The 25,180-nt window shown below is 36.7% G+C and overlaps 1 protein-coding gene across 2 annotated transcripts in view; it reads right to left on the bottom strand.

The window, feature by feature from the left end:
• The window catches only part of DHX57 (DExH-box helicase 57), a 55,795-nt gene that overhangs the window by 7,645 nt on the left and 22,970 nt on the right, over positions 1-25,180 (bottom strand). The window contains exons 10-21 of one of the 2 annotated variants that reach the window (XM_081068684.1): positions 22,552-22,685; positions 21,274-21,328; positions 19,554-19,759; positions 16,299-16,415; positions 13,340-13,436; positions 12,344-12,517; positions 11,509-11,709; positions 8,437-8,713; positions 4,710-4,805; positions 4,538-4,621; positions 2,127-2,261; positions 1,337-1,411 (exon numbers count right to left, since the gene is read on the bottom strand). In XM_081068684.1, coding sequence (XP_080924810.1) covers positions 1,337-1,411; positions 2,127-2,261; positions 4,538-4,621; positions 4,710-4,805; positions 8,437-8,713; positions 11,509-11,709; positions 12,344-12,517; positions 13,340-13,436; positions 16,299-16,415; positions 19,554-19,759; positions 21,274-21,328; positions 22,552-22,685 — 1,651 coding nt within the window. The remainder of the gene's footprint in view (positions 1-1,336; positions 1,412-2,126; positions 2,262-4,537; positions 4,622-4,709; positions 4,806-8,436; positions 8,714-11,508; positions 11,710-12,343; positions 12,518-13,339; positions 13,437-16,298; positions 16,416-19,553; positions 19,760-21,273; positions 21,329-22,551; positions 22,686-25,180) is intronic. The other variant, XM_081068685.1, reaches the window with a different exon arrangement.

The following is a 25,180-nucleotide window of genomic DNA, read 5'->3' as shown; positions in this document are numbered from 1 at the left end:
AGTTCTCTCTGCTAGATTTATGTTTTTATAAAGAGAGAAAACCATTGTACATATATAATATAAAGAAAAATACACATAAGTATTGAAACTAATATAGGATCACTTTCTGTAATATACATTTTTATCTTAATATACTGAGAACTTTTCTGTGTTGTTAAATATTTTGCTAAAACATAGTTCTTAATGGTGATATACTATCTCATTGTAATGATCTATAATAATTTAACCAGTAAATTCCATTATTGGAATTTTAGATGGTTCACTCTAGCACTTTATAAATATTCTCCTAGCTGTATCTTTATGCAGCATATGTAATTATGCATATATGTAATTATTTCCTAATAATAAATCATTAGAAATGAAACTACTATCTAGAAGGCGTGTATCAATTTATACTCCTACCAAGAGTGAGAGTGTTCATTTTGGGAGGCTTATGACAGTATTATAACTTTTAAAAGATGCTGCCACGTCGTAATCACCAAAAATTCATAGCTTGCCTTAGGTTTGTTCTCGGTGTTGTCCATTCTATGGGTCGGACGAATGTGTCATGACATGTATCATCACTACGTTACCGTACACAGTATTTCACTGCCCTAAAAATCTACTCTGTTCTGCCTATTCATCCCCTTCAAACGCTGATTTTTCAATTGTCTCCACAGTTTTGCTCCAAATGATTTTTTAAAGTAAATTTCAAATGGTTTGAAAAGCATGCAAGTACTAAGCAGAAAATGAGCCATAAATTAATCAACAGACGGCAACTGAACATTTAACAAAAAGTTAAATGAGAAATGATTCAGTACTCTGACAAAGTCAAATTCTTCCTAAGTGTGACATGGACTGGATAATCATAACTCAGGTAAAAACCCAATAAGGGGGTCACCAGAAGGGGGGGTGACAGGGAGACCCATGGCAAAGTACTGACTTATTTGTTCTGATCTAATTTTAGTCCAGAGTAGAGGGCATAAGGGAAAATGTAGTAGAATCAAGTTTCTATCTAACATAGATTAGTTATGCACAGGTTGGCTAACAGAGTGACATGTATGTCCATTTTAATTTCTGGAATGTCATAATATGTCAGAAGGATTAAAGAGGCAACTCATTTTATACAATAAATCTTGAATGATGTATCTAAACAGATTTGGGGAAACTGAAGGACTGGAAATGTATCTAAGTTTAAAAGGTTGTGTGTGTGTGTATGTGTGTGTATCTGTGTGTGTGTATGTGTGTATCTCTGTGCGTGTATGTGTGTGTCTTTAAGATGATTAATGTGTATAACTTATATCCCTTGCTATAAATCAAACAAGAAGTGGGAGGTCCCAGGAAACATGTTCTTTACCTGCACTACATTTGGGTATAGAGCAGCACACAGCATGGCTGATATCAGCTTAGGGTTTTCAGCATTTGTGTTTGCCTATGAGAGAAATACAGCATTAATTTTATAAGTATATGGCCATTTTTGTCTGTGCCCTGGAATTTGCCATTATATTTCATTTGATTTCTATCTTAAAATAAAACAAAACAAAATAAACGCATCTAACTTTTATCCTTTTGCTAGAAAAACTGTTTCTTTCTAAGGAAAAAATAAATCTACTGGACCACATTCACATAGGAACCACTCCAAGAAGTCCACAGTAACTTTCTAGATCACTGCAAAGCAGTTACAAAGCCAGGGTTCCAAAGGCTCAGCGGAGAGAAAGATTCTGTCTGGTTCCTGAGATGTTCACAACCTCTGTAAAGTACTAACTGCACTTAGAACAGTGGTGTCAGGTTCCTCTTAAAAGAGTGTTCTTCCCATATTTATGCAAAAAACGATCCTGGGTTGGGAAAAGGCTGGTCTGACTTAAGAAGACATTACTGGAAAGTCTATTCTAGCCTCTTATGTACGTATCAAGAACCAGGGTAAGATTTAAAAAACAAAAACAAAAACAGTAGTAACAATTAATAGAAAAAGTCTTCTGTTTGTGTGAGTGTTAGCTGATACTTATTTGTGGAAAGAAGAAAATGAAGAATGACACAGACCCACAGCTCACAGGGCTGAAGTGAAGAATGCCTACAAGTGTTCCTGAGCTCATATAGTATTCATGCGCTAATTAAAGAGGAATAAGAACTAACCACAGATTCGTTACCTCTTCTCCTGTGGCATCCAAGATACCATCTCCTCCTACGGCCCTTTTCTCAATTTCCCTGGCTCGGAGTCCCTCCTTTACAAAGCCTATATCTGATAACAGTTCAGTGAATTGGCGTTTGAGGCTGGCCATTTCCTGAAAGAAGTGGAAGAAAATCTTTAAGCACAGGGACATCAACATATGAAAGGTAAGTGTAGGTTCTTACAGGATGAACAACTAAAAAGAAACACATCAGTGGACAGTAATGAGGCTCATATGGATTCATCAAACAGGTGTGAAGATTATCTCGTCTGGTCATTTCAGAAGGCAGTTTTCACTTATGCAAACTGGCAGAGTGAAAAAGTCACACAGGGATTGACAAATTTTGGAAAATTCAAAGATCATCAAGATGTTAATTCTAAATTAGATGTTTAAAAACATGTTCATTGGATTTTGGGTAGGTCTGATTTTCCTGGAAATTCTTAGGACAAAACAAATGTAGTTAACTTTGTTTGGAACCCCAACTCAAGGTACTGTGACACTAGTTTTTCCTACTTGTGTTTCTGTTCAGGTCCTCTCAATTCCTTACCAGAGCCGAGAGTGGTTAGTGTTCTCTCTCAGTGAACGCACAACACCCACCTCAGAACTTTCCCTCTTTTTCTTACTTGGGCTCTCTCTGGCTCACATGTTTTCCTAGGAATAGGGACATTATTAAGTGGTTTAGATTTAGACACCTCTTTTTGTAGCTGAGCACAAGCGTGAGAAAGAAAAGCCCACACCTCTTTCTCTTCTGGCTTTTTTTGTTCAAATATAAGCTGTATATCAGACAACAGAGAAGGAGATAGTGACAACTGAAGAAACTGAAAGTTAAGCAACACTACTCTGTCTCTTGATGACAATTGAAGTATTTTCTCGGAATGTCTCAAGTACATATGGGTAACATGGTGAAATGTAACTGGGAGTTAAACATACCTTAAATAAATATAAGGTTTTAATTGACAACACCATAAAAACAATACTACAGTCTAAGCTGGAGTATAGTGAAAAGAAGGAACTCTGATAGATCTCATAGAGCACTGCAAAAATCTACATATATCCTGAAGAAAAAGAATAAGTAAATTTAGTAAGAAAAGTAACTTGAAAGGAATACCATTTTACACTATAAAAATCTTAATGACTCGAGGAAGTATTTATTATTACACCTTACAGGTAAAATACCCTTTAGACCAGCGGTTCTCATCCCAATAACAACAATAAACAGATGCCGAGGCCCCACCCCAAGACCCAGATGTAGATGGCATGGGGTGGAACCTGGGCGTTTTCACTTTTTCTTTTTTAAGCTTCCTCAGGTGCAGCCAAGGTTGACAATTATTGCTTTTGATGTACTTAGTATCAAGTTAGAGCCTTTGTCTTCTCAAAATGTCTCACTGAAGTTCACCTAAAGGTAGATGAAAATGAAGGCAAATACTGGGATGGCTCTGAGGTCTCTTACTTCATTTAAATACCAAATGTATGCATTTATTCAGCGAATCTTTACGGAGCATCAGCTGTCTGTCAAGCACTGTTCTAGGCACTGGGGATACAACGTTGAATAAAACAGATAAGGACTCTGCTGATGGAGCTTCTGGGATCGAGAGGTAATTAAATAAATGTTAGGTCCTGGTAAGTACTAAGAACGTTCATTTTGTGTTCTACTGCAGGACGCTTTTAATATGAAAGGGAAGTCTTTTCCCCTCCCCAGCCTCAAAATCTTTCAGTAAAAAGATGCTTTGCAAAGATGTGCACCATCAGTATTCTGGCTTCTCATACCATTTTGGAAGAGGGCCTAAAACACTGTCACAGCAGAGGACAGAGCTCTTCTATTACTACACAGAAGGTAACGAACCTTTCTCTTTCTTCTGTACTCATTACTGACATAGTAACCTCTAATGGACATAAGAAAAACAACTGAAAAAGTTTGGTTCAGTATTCGTTCTCCGGTTTTGGGGAGAGAGTAAGGGGTTTAGAGATGGTCACAGCCGCTTTGAGAATCTGCTGCAAGTTATGGTTCTTTTCTCCAGAATAAGGCACATATGTATAAGCACATGATGTTGCGTATGTTTTCAGGGGTTTATGGATCCAGGTTACGAATGCCTGGCATGATTACTTAACAAACTGACGTCCCGTCAGCAGTAATCTTCAGAGCACCTCAATCCTCAATCCTTACATAAGTAAACACAAGTTCACTGAAAAGAGAAAAAACACGCCAGCTGAAGGGTTTAACACAGAGGCCTGATGTTCAGAAGTCTGTTTCACACAGCTAATAAAACTGAGCATATTCCAAAAACAACAATTTCAACATCAAGGCAGGGCAAGCAAGATAAAGTTGCAACCCCTGGTGTGTTACTACTATGGAAAATGAATGAAAACAAATTGCCACAGAAATGACTCACCTGAAGAACTCTTCCTGACAAGAAGTTTTGTCTGCAGTAATTATAACTTGCACGCATACCTTCTTTTGTACTTAGCTGCCATCCCTAAATTTTGGAGAAAATCAAAATGGACTTACTCTATCTGTAGTGCCAACTCTGGAAATAAACCTCCGCTATTAGGTTATATACTTACCTTGTATGCTCGCAGAAGGGCTAGATAATCACTGTTTGCAAATGCAAATTCCAGTTTTTTCTGGTTAGCTTCCTCTTTTTTATCCCAGGGAGACACCTAAAGGAGGAACAACAGATTTGAAGGACGTGTGTTACCTGAAATTTTAAACGGCACTTTCCTGTTGCTGAAGCCAGGTGCTTTGGAAGTGTTGTGTGGCACAGAGTACTCAGCGGGGGCCTGATGAAAGGCAATTAGGTGGTCACTGGCAAGCTAACACTTTTATGTCCTTGTGAGTCTGTCTGCCCACCCAAAATAAGCTCTGCTGGGTCTTTTAGTTCCTGGAGGCAAGACGTCATCAAACGGCCACTCATTCTAAAAGCTAGATCTAAAATCTAAAATTCTAACTCTGTTGTATCATTATTTTGGACTCTTACCTTTTATACCTGAGTCTCCCCTACTTCTACACCCATAAAAAATGCTATCTTATTGTTTTAATAATGCTTACAGGTCCTCCTTTTCCCTACAAATTTGTAAAATTAGCTGAGAACTTAATTTTCAGTGCTTCCTCCCGCCCCAACACACTCATGTACTAATGACATCAGCACGAGCTGCAGCAGCTCCTCAGAGCAAGCTAAACAAAACAAGGCTCCAGCCATAACACCACTGAGAATCACTGTAAGCCAACTGTGGTGCTTCTCTCTAACTTTTGTATATTTAAACACATTTATAGTTAACACCTTCCTTTTTAAGAAGGCCAGTGGGAAAAGGATTACATTTAGGAGATTAATTTTATGTTTACAAAACCCAGTAAAAGCCAAGTGTGTTCGGTTTAAGCTCAGGATGGCACCAATATTTCTAATGAGCATCCAATACTTCTAATATTTCTGTATTCCAAAAAAATAAAAGAGTCAACAAAAGGTTTATTTAGATGATTGAGACAGAGGTCCTACTCACAAAACACTCACCACTATGTGAAAATAAAGGCAGAGTGACACTCTACCCAACAACAGCAGAATACCTATTTTCCCCACGTCCACATAAAATACTCTCCAGGATAGACTACATGCTTGTCCATAAAACAAATCTTAATAAATTTTAAAGAACTGAAATAATATAAAGTATGTTCTCTGACCACAACAGAATGAAATTAGAAATCAATAATGGAAAAAAAATTGGGAAACCCACAAGCATGTGGAAATTAAACAATATAAGCCTAAATAACCAATAGATCACAGAATAATCAAAAAGGGAAATCAGAAAATATGTGAGATGAATGAAAATGAATACACAACATACTAAAACTCATGAATGCAGCTAAAGAAGTCTTCACAGAAAGATTTATAGCTGTACGCATCTATTAATATATTTAAAAAGATCTCAAATCAATATCCTTACCTTCCAACTTAAGACAATGGAAAAGAAGAGCAAACTAAACCTAAAGCAAACAGAGGAAGGAAATAAAAAGGAGCAGAAACGAATAAGGGAATAGAAAAACAAGAGGGGAAATCAATTAAACCAAAAGCTGGTTCTCTGGAAAGGTCAGCAAAATTGACAAACCTTCAGCTAAACTAACCAAGAAAAAAAGAGAGAAGGCTCAGATGACTAGAATCAGAAATGAAAAAGGGGACATTACTACTACCAACCTCTCAGAAATAAAAAGGACTATAAAGGAACACTATAAACAATTGTGCATTAATAAATTAGATAACTTAGATGAAATGGACAAATTCCTAGAAAAATACAAACTATCAAAACTGACTCAAAAAGAAATAGACAATCTGAATAGACCTGTAATAAGTGAAGACACTGAATTAGTAATCAAAAACTTAACCAGAAAAGCGTAGGTTGCTTCACCACTGAATTCTACCAAACATTTAAAGAATACTAATTCCTTACAAATTCTTCAAAAAAACAGAAGAGGGAATGCTTCTAAATCATTCTATGTGACCAGTATTACTCTGATACCAAAGCCAAAAACATCACAAGAAAAAAAACAGAAAACTACAGAGCAGTATCTTATGAATATGATGTAAAAATCTTCAACGAAATACAAAAAGGACACAGTTGGAGGACTCATACTTCCTGATTTCAAACAGGAAAATAGTACAAATCAGGTACAATAGTACCTGATTTCAAATAGTATGAAACTAGAGTAATCAAAACAGTATGGTACTCAATGGAATAGAATTAAGTCCAATTGATTTTTGACAAGCATACCAAGACCATTCAATGGGGAAAGAACAGTCTTTTCAACAAATGGTGCTGGGACACTCGATAGTTACATGCCAAAGAATGAAGTTGGACTCTTAGCTTATACCATATACAAAAATTAACTCAAAAATGGACCAAAGATCATACTGTAAGAGATCAAACTCTCAGAAAAAAAAACATAGGGATAAATCTTCATGACTTTGGATTTGGGAATGGATTCTTAACTATGGCAACAAAAAATGAGACAAACTGAACTTATCAAAATTAAAAACTTTTGTGTTTCAAAGGACATATCAAGAAAGTGAAAAAGGCAACCTATAGAAATGGGAGAAAGTATTTGCAAAGCATTTACCTGATAAGGAACTTGTATCCAGAATATATAATGAACTGTTACAACTCAGTAACAAAAAAGACAAATAACTCAATTAAAAAATGGGCAAAGCATCTGAGTAGACACTTCTTGAAAGAAGGTATACATATGGCTAATAAACAAATTAAAAGATGTTTAATATTATTAGCAATGAGCGAAATACAAGTCAAAACCACAAATTCACACCCCCTAGGATGGTTATAATAAAAAAGCCAGATAGTAAGTGTTGGTGAGGATGTAGAGAAATTGCAATCCTGATAAAAGCCTGGTGGAATATAATATACAGCTACTCTGGAAGAGTCTGGAAGTTCCTCAAAGAATTAAATACAGAGTTACCATTTCAGCCAGTAATTTCAGTCCTAGGTATATACTCATGACAATAAAACATATATCCACATAAAAAGTTTATAGCCGAAGGTGAAAACAATCCATCAAGGGTCCATCAAGTGCTGAATACATAAACATAAACATACATAAACAAAATGTAGTATTTCCATACAAAGGAATGTTATTGGGCCAAAAAGGAATGAAGTACTGATACATGCTATAACATAGATGAACCTTAAAAGCATTACGCTAAGTGAAGAAGCCAGTCACAAAAGACCATATATTATTTCATTAATATGAAATGTTCAGAAGAGGCAAATCTGTGAAGACAGAAAGTAGACTCACGGTGGTTGCCTGGAGCTGGAGTGGATGGGGGACTGGAGGGGAATAAGGGAGTAATATCTCAGGGGTTTCTTTATGAGGTGATAAAAAATGTTCTAAAACTGACTATGGTGATGATTACAGCGTAGCAAAACTGTTGAATTGAGTCAATTATATTTCAATAAAGGTGTTTAAAAAAGTGGTCCGATGTATTTACTGACTTTTAAAATCATGCAGGGGCATCTTTTGCTTGGTTGCAGTTTCTGAGTTTTCTATAATGAGCAAGTACAGCAGATATAATAAAAAGCACATGTAGATTATTTTAATAAATTTGATCTTTAGTTCTTAATCTTTTTATTTGGGGCATGAATTTCTTTGAGGTTCGTATAAAACTTATAGGTATTGTGCCCTCAAAAATCACATATAAGAACATTTTTAGGGGGTTCACATACCTCTGAAGCCCCCATGGGCCCCTTAGAGACCTATGGATTCCAGTTTAGATGAAAGTTGTTTACTTACAAAAGGAGACTTAAACGCCAAACTGGCAGCAATAGTGAGAGCAGGATCCAAACAGCGGAAGATAGACCCAAACAGCATCAGTTTGCCGATTCTCACATCTACGGGCAGAGAGGCCAAGTGATACCCCAAGGGAGTCAGTTTTTCATCGGGAGTTAAGGCTCCCAAGTCTCGTAATCGTATTTTTGAGGCTCGGAGAGAATCAGGGTGTGGCGGTTCAATGAGCCGAGAGAACACTGACTGAAGATCATGAGTGCTAAACATCTCTAAAATTTTAATTCTGAAAAAAGAAAACAAAATAACAATTTGTTAATTTTATTTGGGGTGGGATGACACTATTGGAGTAAGCTACTTTCTTGAATGAAAATAATTTTTAATTTTCTAGATATAAGCTTTCATAAACCAGTCAATGCTGGTTTAAATAAATTTTTAAAATATTTCTTATGTCTTCTAGTCCTTCAGCAATAAATTGCAGAAACACTTTCAGATCTGAAACTTATTGAGATTCAGAATAAAATTCTCTCTATAAACTTTCTATATGCTTCTTTCCATAATAATGGGTTCAAATCATGAAATAAAACTCAAATGATCCATTTACTCTCTTTCCCACATCTTGCAAATTGCGAAAATACAGGTAACACGTGCACTATCGTAACCAGTGGAGGGAATGTAGATTGACATGGCCTCCCTCTGATCAATTGTTATTTGAGAACCTTGGCCCATAAACACTGCAGTTTCATCCGTAGCAATCATGTTGGAGAGTTGCTATTTAGAAAAGTTGATGCTATCAACAAAGGACTCGAATGCAAGTGCATGTTTAATAACCTCAGTATCTTCCAGCTTGAACAGTGTTGTCGATCTTAGAGACAGTTCATATCGCTGAAGGAAGCCATCGTCAGTGTTGTGATGCTTTGAATTCTTCTGGGGATGTTTCTAACTGTGGTGCCATTGCCAAGGCAAATGCTTGAATATCAGCCCTGCACACGACCAAAGCCTTTACTCTCCTGTCAGCAAACCATTCACAGATGATGTCTTCTCAGGAAATAATTGTTGCCGACCTGATCCACATTTGTGCTTCTTAGCATTTCCCTCTTCCACCTGTCGACTGAGGTTATTGTACTCTGCTCGCCATTTTTGGATCATTCAGAGATCCAACTTCTTCTCTTTGCAGAAAGCTGTAAGATTCTTGCCCCAGGAGTTCTCCATGATTCCTTTCTTGTACTCAACGGAATAGCTCTTTCTTTTTGCACTCATCTTGTCTAGGGATCAAAATACTATTCCCTTTAAATCTACCATTAAATCAAGTGTTAATTGAAGCCTTACAAGACAGGAGTGGCAACAAAAATGATGAGTTAATAATGGTCCACACAAAAGTGATGAAAAATTGCAGGCACCAAAATTCAGAAAACATTTCTTTATTTCACACGAGTGCATTAAGTACATCCGTTACAACACATGACATATTGAATAATGAAGATTCATATGAGACACAACCATGTCCATTCCGTATCAAGTGCGCATGTTATTCATGCGTTGTGTCTGTACTTCGATTGGTCATTCAGCAATAAGTCTCGAGTTCATCTGTTTACATCTGTTTACCTCTCGTCCAAAGGCGCTCGCTTGGGTATTTACCAATACTTAATTATAATACATATTACCATGTATTTTAGTATTAATGTCAATAATATTATTTATTTATATATTAATATTATTTTGTAATTCAATACGTCCATCATGTGTTGCAACGGACGTACTAAATTTGTCCGTCTGGCTGACGATCTTAACTGGGGCTTATTTTTGGGTTAAGGCGTATACTAACGAGCAACCTGAAAAATCATGCTAGCGCTTATCTTCCGGGTTAGGTCTTATTTTCGGGCAAAGAAGGTATTGCATTTTCTCCTTTTCTCATCCTCCCAAATGGGTCAATCAACTTACACAGCTCTCTCAAATCCCTTCACTTCTCTTCATTTGCACTGTTCCTATCTTAGTTGAAAGCATCTGCTTGCCCAATTTCCTTTTTTTTCTCTCTTTTTTAAAGATGGTTCTTTTTTTTTTTTTTTTTTAAATTTGGGAATATTGGGGAACAGTATGCTTCTCCAGGGCCAATCAGCTCCAAGTCGTTGTCCTTCAATCTAGTAGTGGAGGGCGCAGCTCAGCTCCAAGTCCAGTCGCCATTTTCAATCTTTAGTTGCAGGGGAACTAGCAACCTTGTTGAGAGCTCGCACCCTAACGAACTGAGCCATCCGTCGGCCCCTCCGGAAGCTCAGCAGCAGCTCGTTGTCTTCAATCTAGTTGTGGAGGGCACAGTTCACTGTCCTATGTGGGAATCGAACCGGCAACCCTGTTGTTCAGAGTTCATGCTCTAACTAACTGAGCCATCCAGCTGCCCCTGCTTGCTCAAGTTCTTAAGACTTGACATGGACATTTGAAAGCAGGGACTGTGTCTTCAATCCTACAATATCCCTAGTGCTTAGCCCAACCCTGGCAAATGACAGGCTCTCAAAATAAAGCTGCTAGATGAAAAAAGAGCTATAAATCTTTGTACAAGTAACTTTTTTTCCTTTGGGTTATTTTATGGGCATATTCCCTCAAAGTGATGTGGGTCAAAGGGCATGGATAATTTTAGAGTTCCTGCATAATATCAAACAAATTTTCACCAAGGTTGAACCATAGCTTCCCCAGCTTCAATAACACTGAGTTTGATTATTCCTTCATTAAATTCTATTTAATGCTATTTATTCTTGTTTGTTCATCAGGTATATAATGGTGTTTTCAAGTTGTTTTTTGTTCACTTTACTCCAACTGTTGTTGATGAGGCTGTAGAGTTTTCCCTGTGATGATTTTATATTGGTGGTACCCTAGCAGAAATTTCTTTAGATAAGTTAGATTACTTTTCTGACTTACAAATATATTCTTAAGCTCTATTTTGGGGCCACCCTTTGCAATGTAAGAGATCTTTATGTGCAGAAAGTTAAAAGGAATTGTAAAGGCAACACTAAGAAAAAGAAAAATTAGGGACTTCGGGTGAGAAATATCTAGGCCTTTTGGAAGCAGAACACAAAGATCAAGATGTACCTCAGACATAGCTGTTCCAATGGCACTCTTTGTATTTCTGGTAGCTGCTGCTTTAAAAGCTGGTGACTGAAGTGATGGCTAGTGAACAAGTGGAAGCAGACTCCTGATGCAACACGGCCCGCTCGACCTTTCCTCTGCAGAGCATTAGCTTGAGAGACAAAAGTATCCTCTAGACTTTCCATGCCTTTGCTGGCATCATATCTATAAAGAAAATGTTAAAAAAAAAAAGTTATTTCACAAAACATGGCTGACACTCTAGTTAGCATGGACAGAATAGATGAACCACCTGACTTCTGCAGAAGTCACAGTGTCCTGTGTGTTCTGGGATGGCTGAGTCCCTGGTGGGAGCACACAGTGCTGATTTAAATGGTATCGAATGCCACTACATACAGTTTCTTGATTCACTCTTTCTTTTTTTAATTCATTTTCATTTTTAGTTATTTTTGGCAAACAAAATGATACATATTTAAGGTGCACAATGTGATGTTTTGATAGATGTGCACACTGTGAAATGACGACCAAAATCAAACTAATTAACGCATCCACCACCTTCCATGTCAAGTCTTTTTCATTTAAATACACGTAAAGCAAATGGAAAAAAAGAGAAGAAAAACTATTAATCACTTCCAAGATAAAACCTTAAACTTTCCCCTATCCATTTGACTTTAATATTATGGTCCGGCTATAAGGCTCTCTAATATGTCCACGTACAGTTTTCATACAGTATTTTTTCGAACAATAATCTATGTAGTTTAACAGCATTAGCCATTAGCAGCTGTGTCACTCTAAATGAGGCCATCTTTAGCCCCTCTTTTATATTGCCAAAAGAGAATACCTCTTTTCTTTCATTTTCCCAGAATCGATGACATAGACAACATCATCGATGGTGACGGATGTCTCAGCAATGTTGGTAGAAATTATAATCTTAGTTACACCTACAGGAGGTTTTACAAACACAGCCTGCTGCTCTTCACTAGATAAAGATGAATGAAGTGGGTGAACAACACATCTGAAGGGAAACAAAAGCACATTTAGTGTTCTAGCATAAACCACTGAAATCAGATTATAGTGGGTGAATTTTTATTAACAATAGATAACAATATCAGTATCACACCAAGTAGCAGCAGCTTCTCCACGACCTGTCCTCAGGGCTCAACTCTTCTAAATGGAAAGGTTCCTTCTGATCCTTACAAAACATTACAACTCACTTCTATCAACTAAAAACCTTGCATCAACTAGGGAAAAACTGGAGTGTAATTCAGTAGTAAATAATCAAGAGCACTAAATAGTTGATATTCTACAAGTAACTGGCCTAGAGCACACTAACCTGCAAAGAATCATTTTTCCCTACCTTTAAATCCAGAGAAAGAGGCAGAGCCAGTGATGTATACAAAAAAATTTCATTGTTGTATTTCTAGGGAGTGTTCACCTGTCAAGTAGCTGTCCCCTTAGATATGAAGACACATCCAATGTGTCTTTCTACCAGAATAAAAACTGTTGAAAATTAATTTTTTCCATAAAGGTAGCATTCCCTTGTTGTTAGTAACACTGGCTTCTCCCATCCCTTGCATCTGGCAACTGAAATTACATGCAATTTAGCTGAGTCACTATGCTAAGTGAAGATAAGTATTTTTATTTAATGGAATGGGAATGATTGATTTCCTGGAACAAATAGGTTCGTCTATTTCCAGCTAGCACAAACAAACATATTCTTGAGGAGTGACACCAGCATCTAAAGAGGGTGATGTCTGTTAAATAGACCTTTCTGGTTACTCATCTTCAGAAAATAACTGCAACAGATGATAGAAGATATAGAAAGCAATGAACTTACCGATTACTACGTCTGTTGTTGAAAAGAGAATTTGATTGTAGCTGTTCATAAAGCATCTTGATTTCTGCTAGTCCCGGTAAAAATACAAGTATAGCACCTGGGTATATAAAAAGAATCAATTTTCTAGATACAAAAAAAGGAAAAACTGACATAGATTACAAAGCTATTTTAAATGAAAAAAAAGTAAGAATCTGTAATTTTTCACCATCAATTTTCTTTGTAAAGTCCCCAAGGCTTTAATGGATAACAAACTTTAAAAATACATTTTCTGACTTAATAACTACAAAATTAACGGGGTATTATTATTTTTCTGTAACAGGAAAAATCGAAGTGTGGAAAAATATGACTTAAGTTATACAAGAATCATTAGCAAAGCTCTTTAAACATATTTCTTCAGTGCACTGGCCACTGACATTCTGTTTCTATATGAGAATTATCCTTCTAATCTTATAAGATAGGAAGACTTTTCTTTCTATGACCAGAAAAAAAATCCATAAACATTTTAGTGGAAACGAGACAAAGGAACTATAATTTGCTAGCCAACGTGGTAATCTAAGTTCAGCTATATTTTGAAGAGGTAGCACATTAACCAACCAGCCCACATTTATGGTTTATGGGCTTTTAAATTTTACATTAAAGAAAATAAGCAGTGATAACAACTGATTATAGTGTATTTCTGTGCCAAAGTGATCACTCAGCAATAGCCACCTTCTTGTGACCTCTATTCAGCCACCTTCTTGTGACCTCTATTCAGCCACCTTCTTGTGACCTCTATTCAGATAGGAAATTAGCACTAGCCTTTAACTTCACAAATATTTACTGGGCGTCTATGTCACCTCTGTGTTAGGTACAATGGAATATATAACACAGATCTGTCCATAATGAATTCATGACATTTTATCTATCACAGTTATTCTCCCTGTTAAACAAACAAGGAAACAAAATCATTACAAAAATGGAACTCTGAAGGAAGAAGGACAAAAGCTATCTTCCAGAGTTGTTATTAATACTTAACAGTATACAAAGCATGTTCACATACATTATCTCATTGGATCCTCACAGTCACCCATGGAGAAGGTTATTATAATAGTGGCCTTAAAGTGACTCAGTAACTTGGCCAGCTCAGAGGGTCAATAAGAGTGCGGCCTGGACACAAAGCTAGGATTTCTGGCATCAGATCCATGCTCTTTCCATTACATACTGCGTTCTCCTCCCCACTAAAATACCACAATGTTTTAGTGGTAAAATAATCTATGTGGATACAAGAAAATATTTTGTCTATATTTTTGTGTGCCTTCTGATCTGTTCTACTCTCATGGCTTGGCCATCTGTATGAGGGATGTCTTTAACATTCACAAATATATCGCTGACTCCCTAATCACTGCATCTGCAGGCTTTGAATTCAGGCAATTTTCTAACATTTCTGTCTGCTACACTTGATTTTTGTCAATAAAAGTTTTTCCTTTGGGATGAAACAAGATATTCAGTCCAGTAATAATGCATTAGTCAAAGTGGTTACTTGCCAAGAGATGAGAAACACGACAGTTTAATATTTTTATGTGGTTCACACATTTCTTTAGAAAATACCATGATTAACGTCTAAGCAGACAAGGGCAGCCATTCCCATTTCTCTTAAGCACGGTATAATGAACACGTAATGTAATTGTGTAATTATTTAATCTATTATTCAACTTAACGATCACCCAACATTGGCTGCATCTATTCATGCAATAAATATTTACTCCATACCTAAATATTCCAGGCACTGTTCTAGAGTCTGAGGAACACAGTGGTGCAAAAGAAATCCTATTCTTTTTCAAAATAATTTTTTTTTTTAAATTGGGGAATATTGGGGAACAGTGTGCTTCCCCAAGGCTCATCAGCTCCAAGTCATTGTCCTTCAATCTAGTTGTGGAGGGCGCAGCTCAGCTCCTAGTCCAGTCGCCATTTTCTATCTTTAGTTGCAGGGGGTGCAGCCCACCATCCCATGTGGGAATTGAACCTGCAACCTTATTGTTAAGAGCTCGTGCTCTACCCAACGGGGCCATCTGGCCACCCCTCCAGAAACTCAGCGGCAGCTCGTTGTCTCCAATCTAGTTGTGGAGGGTGCAGCTCACTGGCCTATGTGGGAATCGAACTGGCAACCCTGCTGTTCAGAGCTTGCGCTCTAACCAACTGAGCCATCCAGCTGCCCCCAAGAAATCCTATTCTTAAGGAGCTTACATTCTGTTGAAGAAGACTGTCAATAAGCAGAACTATAATTTTGGATAGTGTTAAGTGCTATAATGAAAATCACAATCATTTTTAGTATTATAATAGAGTAAGGGGCGGGACAAGAAAACAGATAAAGGGGTCAGAGAGGCTTCTTTGAAGAAAAAATATTTGACAGAAACCTGAACGGTATGAAGGATTCAGTTGTGAGGAGATCTGGATCTTTCATTCTGGGGATAAGGAACTGCAAGTGAGGTTAAGAAGGCCACTGGGATGGGAAGACAGTGAGTAAGGGGAAAGCAGTTACTGCTCTGTGTTATAGCAGCAGCAGAAACAGTGATAAAAAACAGTAATGATGAGATAAATCCTTATTGTCCTATGACCTCCATGTGTAGAGTGTTCATGTGATTCAAACATTCATTGCTTTACTAGGCTCCCATTTAGCCAGGGACTGGGTGTTTAACATGTGGGTTATCCAGGCTTCTTTTCAGCTTTCTTCCTTTTGGACTTTGTATTAACATCTTTGGGTTCGGTAGGAGGAAAAGAGTGCCAAACAAAAAGAGTGGGTGAACCTCAAAAGGTAGAATTTCCCCCAAAAAAGCCTAATAAGCAACTTTACACACAACTGGGAGGGGGTGAAAGTTGGGGGTGAGGATGAGGTCTCCAGGAAAGAGGCTGTACCCATGATCTCAGTAAGCTTCCTTCCCTTTTGCCATCTCACACATAAATGAAGACAAGAAGCAATTACCTGGAGGGTAGGAGTGCTTTCCCTCTACAATCCATTCTAACAAGGCCTCTATTAATTCAAGATTAACCTTTTCAAAATCCATGACGGACATTGTTTTGACGACTGATTTGCTAACGCCTGTAAGAAAAATAAAAATAAGAAAAATAATTATACCTCATTGAAGACACTATGCCTGTGAACTAGGCGAGTGTCTTGATGTGATTTAATAACACAGACGTTCACATTTAACGTACTGAAATGATTTTTTTTCTTTCAGTTTCTCAGAAAATACGCGCTCACTGGAAGTACCATTTGCTTGAAAAATAACCCAAAGACTAGGCTCTTAACCCTGCTGTGAAGGCCCAGATAGGCCACTTTTTTCCTCCTTCTTTCCCCTTTTATCTATCACACAGTTATTGACAATTTTAGCCCTAGGAAAAAAATTCAAAGTCAAATACATTTTAGAAACAAATCCCTTCCAGATTCAATCAAGTCAGGAGTCAGATCAGATGACGTCCAGGTAACAGTAAGCCATGGAAATCAATGGATAGACCGCAACTTTCACCAGTATCTTTACAACAATGACTCTTAACCTTTAGGTTCATTTGAGAAAATGTTAAAAGTTATGGATCTTTCCTGAAAAAACAAATACACGCGATTTTCACCAACACCTCTGAAGCCTATCCATAGACTTTCAGGTTAAGGGTCTACAATTTCCTCCTAATTTATCTGAGGCCTTGTAAACTGTGCTTTGGGTTGTACTACAAGCCCCAGCTCTTTGAAAAACTAATTGCATATTCTTGGTGAGACCAACTCTCCAAAGACTGCTGCCCTTTCTTCTTGGGTCCTCCTAATGGTCCATCACCCTAAGTATAGCCTAAATGGAACAAAATAACTGTAGTTGGTATCAAGGAAATGAAGTTCCCTATATTAATGCTAGAAAGTTTGAAGAGAGGCAAAAGCAGTTTTGAAATAATGTTCTGGCAGAGTGAACCCTATGTTGTTCAAAAATGAAAGAAAGGAAGAAATAGGCTATACAAATAAGAGTGTGGCGGGGTATGGGAAGCAAAGAAGGAAACACTTTTATCTGTCAAGATTCCAAATAGGCACTTTTCAAAAAGGATAAAGATCAACTACCTGGAAAAGAGGAAGAGAAGTGAAAATCGTTTTCTAAACAATTTTTTTACACTTTGGCAGTTTTCACTAATCAATTATATAGTTAAAAGAACTGATTATTATTATTTTTTCACTAGAAAAAGTTTTAAAAATTGAGCTCATGAACATTATCTAATTTTTGAGAAGTAAAAGAGCACTGAGATCAACTAGATCAAGTCTCTTTTTACCGGGAAAAGTAGGCTCAGAGAAGCTCAGTGAACAGCTTAGCACTATACAGAAACTATTGGCAGAGCTAGGTTTCCTGACCTCAAATCTGCCCACCTCCTTCCTTAGAAAGAAGTTCTCAGAAGTGCTTTTTGAACTTTGGAAACCTCTGTGCTTGAAATTAGAAAGGCATGGCTTAGATCTAGTCACCACACAGGGGGGAAACCTAGCTGACATCACCTTAACAAAGTGATCAAAGTTAACACAGGACAAACCAAAACCATGTGCCTCCTGACTGATGTACAAAGAAGGACTCAACATTATTTCTAACCAAAAATGCATCACCTATATTTAATCATGGGGAAACATAACTGGCTGAATTCTTAAAAAACATCAAGGTCATAAAAGAAAAATAAAGGCTGGGAAATTTTTCTAGATCAAAAGAAACTAAAGACACATGATGACTAAATGCAGTATGCAATCCTGGGTTAGACCCTGGACCAAGAAAAAAATAGCAATAAAAGATATTCTTGACATAAGTGGCAATATGGCAAAATTAGAATATGGACCATGGAATAAATGATAACATTCTATCAGTTAAGTGTTTTCTCTTTTATCATCTTCTGTGCTTATGTAAGAGACTGCCCCTGTTCTTCGGAAATATTACTGAAATAACAGGGGTTAAGCAGCATCATATCTGCAACTTATTCTCAAAAAGTTCAGGAAAAAATATATACATGCACACAGAGCAAATGAAGCAAAATATTAACAATTGGTAAATCAGGGTAAAGGATATATGAGTTCATTGTGTAGTCTTGCAAATGTTTCTTCAGTTTTGAATTTGAAATCATAGCAAAATAAAAAGTTACAAAATACTCAATAATATAATTTATATTTTACTACCTCCCAATTTTTCTCTAATGAATACATTTCTTATGATTTCACTGATACGTGGTATATAAAACCGAAAACAACAAAGGAAAAAGACAAACAAATGAAGAAACAAAAACTCATAGACACAGACAGTAGTTTAGTGGTTACCAGAAGGTAGCAGGGGAGAGGGGTGGTAGATGACGGTAAAGAGATCAAATATATGGTGATGGAAGGAGAACTGACTCTGGGTGGTGAACACACAATGTGATATATAGATGATGTATTACAGAATTGTACACCTGAAACCTATGTAACTTTACTAACAATTGTTACCCCAACAACCTTTAATTAAAAAAATATCAGGAAAAAACAACACTAATAAATATAATAATTATAATCTAATATGTGCTGGCATTGCTATTTTTCTAAGTTTAAGATTGTTCTGATGAATAAAAGAAAATGTAACTATGAAACAAGAGCCACATCTTTCTTCTTCATGATCATGGGGGGGGGGGGGCGGAACCACTACAGTTGACCCTTGAACAACGTGAGGGTTAGGGGTACCAACGCCCTGTGCAGTCGAAAATATACTTACAACGATTTTTTTTGGGGGGGGGCTTATAAACAACAAATTTATATTTCTCACAGATCTGGAGGCTGGGAAAACCAAGATCAAAGTGCCAGAAGATTCAGTGTCTGGTGAAAGCCCACTTCCTGGTTAACAGATGGCTGTCTTCTTGCTGTGTCTCATGTGACAAAAGGATGCACTTAAAACTTTTGACTCCCCAAAAACTTACCTAACAGTAGCCTACTGTGGACTGGAAGCCTTATCCATAACATAAACAGTCCATAACACATATTTTGTATGTCATATGTATTACATATTGTATTCTTATAATAAAGTAAGCTAGAGAAAAGAAAAGGTTATTCAGGAAATCACAAGGGAGAGAAAATACATTTATAGTATTTATTTTTAAAAATCTGTGAGGAAGCAGAGTCGCACCGTTCAAACTTGTGCTGTTCAAGGGTCAATGGCAGTTATCTTTGGCATAACTGTAATACGCCCCCCAGGAAGCACAGTACCTCTATAGCGGGCCAGGAGCTGCTTAAAATCTAACTGTTGATCAGGCACTGCATCTCTGACAGAATCCTGATCCTGCAGGTGAAGGGAAAGCCTCAGATCTTCCTCCACTTCTTCAAACGCAGTTCTGTTGCGCCTTGCTTTCAGCTTCTCCTTTGACATCTGTTTCATGGAGCGCATGTATGGGCTCCCATCCTGTAACACATACCTGAGCAAGGAAGACAAAGGAATGTGTCTGTGTGCCTCTGGGTCTGTTGGCGAACGAACATATTCACCTGTTCTATACGCTTATTCAGCAGAATGCTGCTCTGTTTCTGCTCAATTCCTGTGCTATTCTTCCAATATACAGGATTCTGCTGCCTATGGCCTACTTCTACTGAGGAACACACTGGGAAGCTTTTGGCTCTGTTTTAAGATCCTTCTGGAGGCAGTGAGTTTGAAAAAATGAGAGAATAAAGACACATAAACTAGTTGAAAGATGATTTCTCCAGAGGTTCACATTCAATGGAAGTGGAAGAGGGCACAGAAAATAACAATTTTAATAAGCTCCGTAAGTAGGCTTATTGCACACTAAAGTTAGCCACTGTTGTTGTATTTTTAGTTTGAGATTATTGTACTGTTAAACAAATACAGAATTGGGAGAGGGGTTTATTAGGAATAAAAGGAGAAGGGAGAAGGAGAAAAATTCTGAGTTGAATTTAAGGTGCCGCACATCAAGGTGTTTTCATTCTGGAGCTCAGAGGTCAGGAATGAAGACACCGGTCTGGGAATTGTTGGCACAGAGGTGAGAGCTGAAACCACATGAGCCTAAGAGAGCTAAGGAAGAGTTTAATAGTGAGATGAAACAGTGCACGAATAAAACCCTGGGGATCTTCAAGGTTAAAGAGTAGGAAGAGGATGCAGGGCTTTCAAAGGAAAAAAATCTATTTGTACCCCATAGACATCACCACTTTCTACTCAGTACTGAAACCATATAGACATCTTACCACTCAAACTATACTGCAACTCCTTGAGGGTAGAATGATGATGATGACACAAACAGCTAACATTTATAAAGGCCTTGTTATGTGCCAGGCCCAGTTCTAAGCACTTTGAAGTATTAATTCAAAGTATTAATTAATTAATCCTCATAACAGTGCTGTGAAGCACCTTCTATTAATATACCCATTTTACATATGATGAAACTGAGTCATAGAGAGATTTAAGCTACTCGCCAATGTAAGCAGAGGGATTTACATACTGGATTTAAATAAAGTCTGTCTGCAGAATCCGTACTTTATTTCATGTTAAATTTTATTTGGTCCTTCATCTTTTATTTTTTAAAGACTTAATTTTTTAGACCAGTTTTAGGTTCATAGCAATACTGAGCAGAAGGTATAGAGTTTTCCCATACAGCCCCTGGCCCCCAGCTACATACATAGCCTCCCCCACTAGCAACATTCCCCACCAGAGTGGTACATTAGTTACCTACATCGACACATCACAATCACCCAAAGGCTATGGTTTACATAGGGTTCCAGAGTCAGTACGATTAATATACAATACTGCCTGTGAATTGCAAATAATTTGTATAATAAATATTTACTGAAAGAAAGGGGAAAACAAAATGCTCAAATAGAAAAATTAGAAGGAAAAAAACTATTAGTATCCCGGCATTCTGAGGTAAAATAATAATTCTGTTTTCAAAGACTTTAACCAAAGCTTAATTAATGTCTTCCTTACCTTGTCACAGCAATTGCATCTTCCAGAAAAAACTGATCAACAGGAAATGTACGACCTGGAAAAACAAATGAAACAGAAAACAAAATACATTGATAACAAAATAGAAAAGCCTCAGAATACCTCTTTAATTACCTTGAAATAGTTTGTATATACAAAATTCCCGTAAAGCTTGGCACGATAAGGCACAATTTGTTCTGTGGTCTTAAAAGTATCAAAAAAAAAAAAAGCTTTTGATAATAGAAATTAAAAGGGGTAGATTCCAGTTAGTAAAGAAAACAGAAGTGTATAGGTAGAAGAGACAATCATTTGCTAATAAACTTTCTTTACCTTTTTTAATTGGTTACTCCTATCTCACCCACCTTTCCTCCCCACAGGGGACATTTAAATATTTAACAACTGTATTCTAGATCAAGCATATAATTTCTTATTTAAATCTATGGTCAATATCCTCTATAACCAGAATCAGGAATTATTTCTTTTTATTTTGATCTATAACCAGAACAAACAATAATATCATGTTTTCCCAAATATAAGACTTAGCTGGACAATCAGCTATAATGCATCTTTTGGAGCAAAAATTAATATAAGACCCGGTATTATATTATATTATACCCAATCTTATATTATATAAGACACGGTCTCATAGTAAAATAAGACCCGGTCTTATATAAAAATTAATATAAGACCGGGTCTTATATTAATTTTTGCTCCAAAAGACGCATTCGAGCTGATTGCCCGGTTAGGTCTCATATTCGGGGAAACATGGTATTATACATCAGACAGTGCTTCGGAATTGTCCCTTGGCAATCAACTGCAGAAGGATACACCAAAGCCTGTGATAAATTAATCCTACAGTGAGACTGAAAGTACCAAAAAAAAGACACAGGCTATCCAACTTAACTTTCTCCCAGAGTGGACCAATATCCAGAAATTTAGCAGAATCCAGCAATGAATGAATATATTATATACAGATACAACTTCCTTCTTTATGACAAATTACTGCTATAAACTCACATTTTGATGTTAAACACAATGAAATGTTAGATACCCTAATAACCTAGACTTTTCAAAACAGCACATAGAAAATTAATATCTCCCAGCAAATGGATATGTTACCTCTTTATTAGTTTTATTATATGGTTATAATTTTAATTGTTATAAACTAATCACTTTTTCTCTAGAAAGAAGAATATCTATGAATTAGTATCTCAATTTAACTTTAAAATAATTTCACTTGCTTATTAGAACAATACATATTCAATGATGAATTTTAATCACCTGGTATAGTAATAACTGGGCAGGAACTGAAATATTCTGAAAAGAGCTCAGCGTTTAAAGTTGCACTCATCAGAATAACTTGAAGAGCTGGTCTCTGCAACACAATGTCCTTCAAAACCAGCAGCAAGAAGTCACTAGAGTAAATAAAAGAAACCCCTGAGGATCAAACAAATTCAATGAATGAAAATAAATAACTCTTGTTATATTCTGAGGAAGGAATGTGTAAGACCTATGTGAAAACAATTATAACACTCAAAGAAAGATTTGTCATGTTTCTACATGGGTAGACAATAATAAAAAGATATCTGGGTGGCCGGATGGTTCACTTGGCTAGAGCGCAAGCTGTGAACAATAAGGTTGCTCGTTCGATTCCCACATGGGTCAGTGAGCTGCGCCCTCCACAACTAGATTGAAGACAACAAGCTTCCGCTGAACCTCCTCCGGAGGGGGCGGCTGGATGGCTCATTTGGTTAGAACGCGAACTCTAAAGAAGGTTGCTAGTTCAATTTCCACATGGGATGGTGGGCTGTGTCCCCTGCAACTAAAGATTGAAAAAGGCGACTGGACTTGGAGCTGAGCTGCCCCCTCCACAACTAGATTGAAGGAAAACAAATTGGAGCTGATGGGCTCTGGAGAAACACACTGTTCCGAATATTCACCAATAAAATAAACAAACAAAAATATCAATTTTTCCCAAATAAACTAAATTCAGTGTAGTACCTATCAAAATACAAATAGGATTTATCATTGCATTTAACAAGTCTACTTCTTGATATCTATATGGACATAAAAAGGCTATACAAAGATTTCATTACAGCACTGTTTGTAGTAGTAGTAAACAATGGAAACTAAGTTGTCTATCAACCAAGGAATGGTTAATTATAACAATATCATCCACTTTGTGGAATAACTTGAGGCTGATAAAAGGTATAAGGTAGAGCTCTAGATGCTGACAAGAAAACATCTCTATGACAATGTTAATGAAAAAAACAAAACACCCAAGTTGCAGAATGATATGTAGAGTAGCACTATTCAAACTGGTCTCCTTGCAACAGCCCTTGCCCCATGAAATCTACTCTCAGTACAGTGGATGAGTAACTCTGTGCAAATGTAAATCTTACTGTGCCAGCCTTCTGTTCACAAATCTTCAATGACTTCTTATTGATGTCCTCACTAACAAGGCTCTATGTGACATGACCTGTACCCCGACCTCTCATTTCCTACTGCTCTCCCTCTTATTCACTTGGCTCTAGTCATCCTTGCCGTCCTTGAAGCATGGACCTCAGGTCCTTTGCGTTATTAATCTGTCTGGAATGGGCTTCTCCCAGACATCACAGAGCTACCTCATTTCTCCCGAGTTTTTACTCAAAAGACCTTTTGAGCCAGGCCTTTCCTAGCCGCCCTATTCAAATGTTCAAATGTTCCCCTCCCTTGCTTTTTCATGTTACCCTTTCTCTTCTTAGCACTGAACATACTCCATATTTTACTTAGTCACCTTACTTATTGTTGGGTTCCCCCACTAGAATATAAGTTCTATGAAGACAGGGATTTTGGTTATTTTGTTCACTACTCCAGTATCTAGAACAATGCCTGGGACATAGTAGGTGCTCAATAATTATTTGTTGCCTTACTAAATGAATATAATAATATCTTTTTTCTTGTGAAAGAAAAAAAAGCTTAGGAAACAAAAGTACCTATTTCTAACAAAGTAAACTTATATGTCAATGTATAGAAGGACGTACTTACCAATCTAATTACCATACTTATCTTTGGGGATGGAACTAAGAATGATTTGGGAGTGTTCAGGGGGACTTTCACTATATCTGTGTTGTTTCAGTTTTTAATGAGAGCATATTCTTGTACTATTTAGCGCTCCTTAATATTATGAGCTGACTTAATTACATTTATGATGATTTTGTTTCTTTTTAAGTAGAAGAAAAATAATGTAACAATTGACAAACAGTTAAGTAGCCTATCGTACATTCATACTTCAGAATTTTCTTATGCAATTATTAATACTAATTTCAAATATAATACATACTCTCATTTTAACTATTAGATCAAAAGCAGCATACAAAACTATATAATCCCAGTAGTGTTTGTGGAGAGACACCTCTTTCTCTACCATATCTCTCCCTTAACACCCAACACACTCCCAACAGAACAGACAAAAATTATAACATGCAATTAGCAATTTTATAGGAACAGAAATTCTTTTTCTTGACATTTCTTTGGTATTTTTAAAATTACAATAATCATATTGTTATCTCTATGATCAGGAAATTTACTGAAAAATTTAAACTAACACAACTGTAACTTTTCTATATTCAACCTTCAATTTTGGCTATATTTTTACTGATTTTGGTTCCTAGATTTTACTCCTAGTTTTTGCCTTTTTCAGTTTAAGCTAGCAAATATTTTTCTACTTTTTCTTGTAATTTGTACAATCCTTTCCTAAAGACTGGTATCTGTAAATGTTTGTATCTCCCTTCTCCAGGGAGTCATTTTTCTTTATTCAGATGTGAAAGTACACTGAAATTTTAACTGATGATATTCCATAGGTTATTAGGTTTTATAAAAATCTTTCTTTTTTTGAGAATACTACTGCAGCCAGGAACCAGATTCAATG

Source organism: Rhinolophus hipposideros (genome assembly GCF_964194185.1).
Source record: "Rhinolophus hipposideros genome assembly, chromosome: 12".
In the NCBI taxonomy this organism is placed as follows: Eukaryota; Metazoa; Chordata; class Mammalia; order Chiroptera; family Rhinolophidae; genus Rhinolophus; species Rhinolophus hipposideros.
Note: the sequence above shows the minus strand (reverse complement) of the source record. Positions and strands in the feature narration are given on the sequence as shown.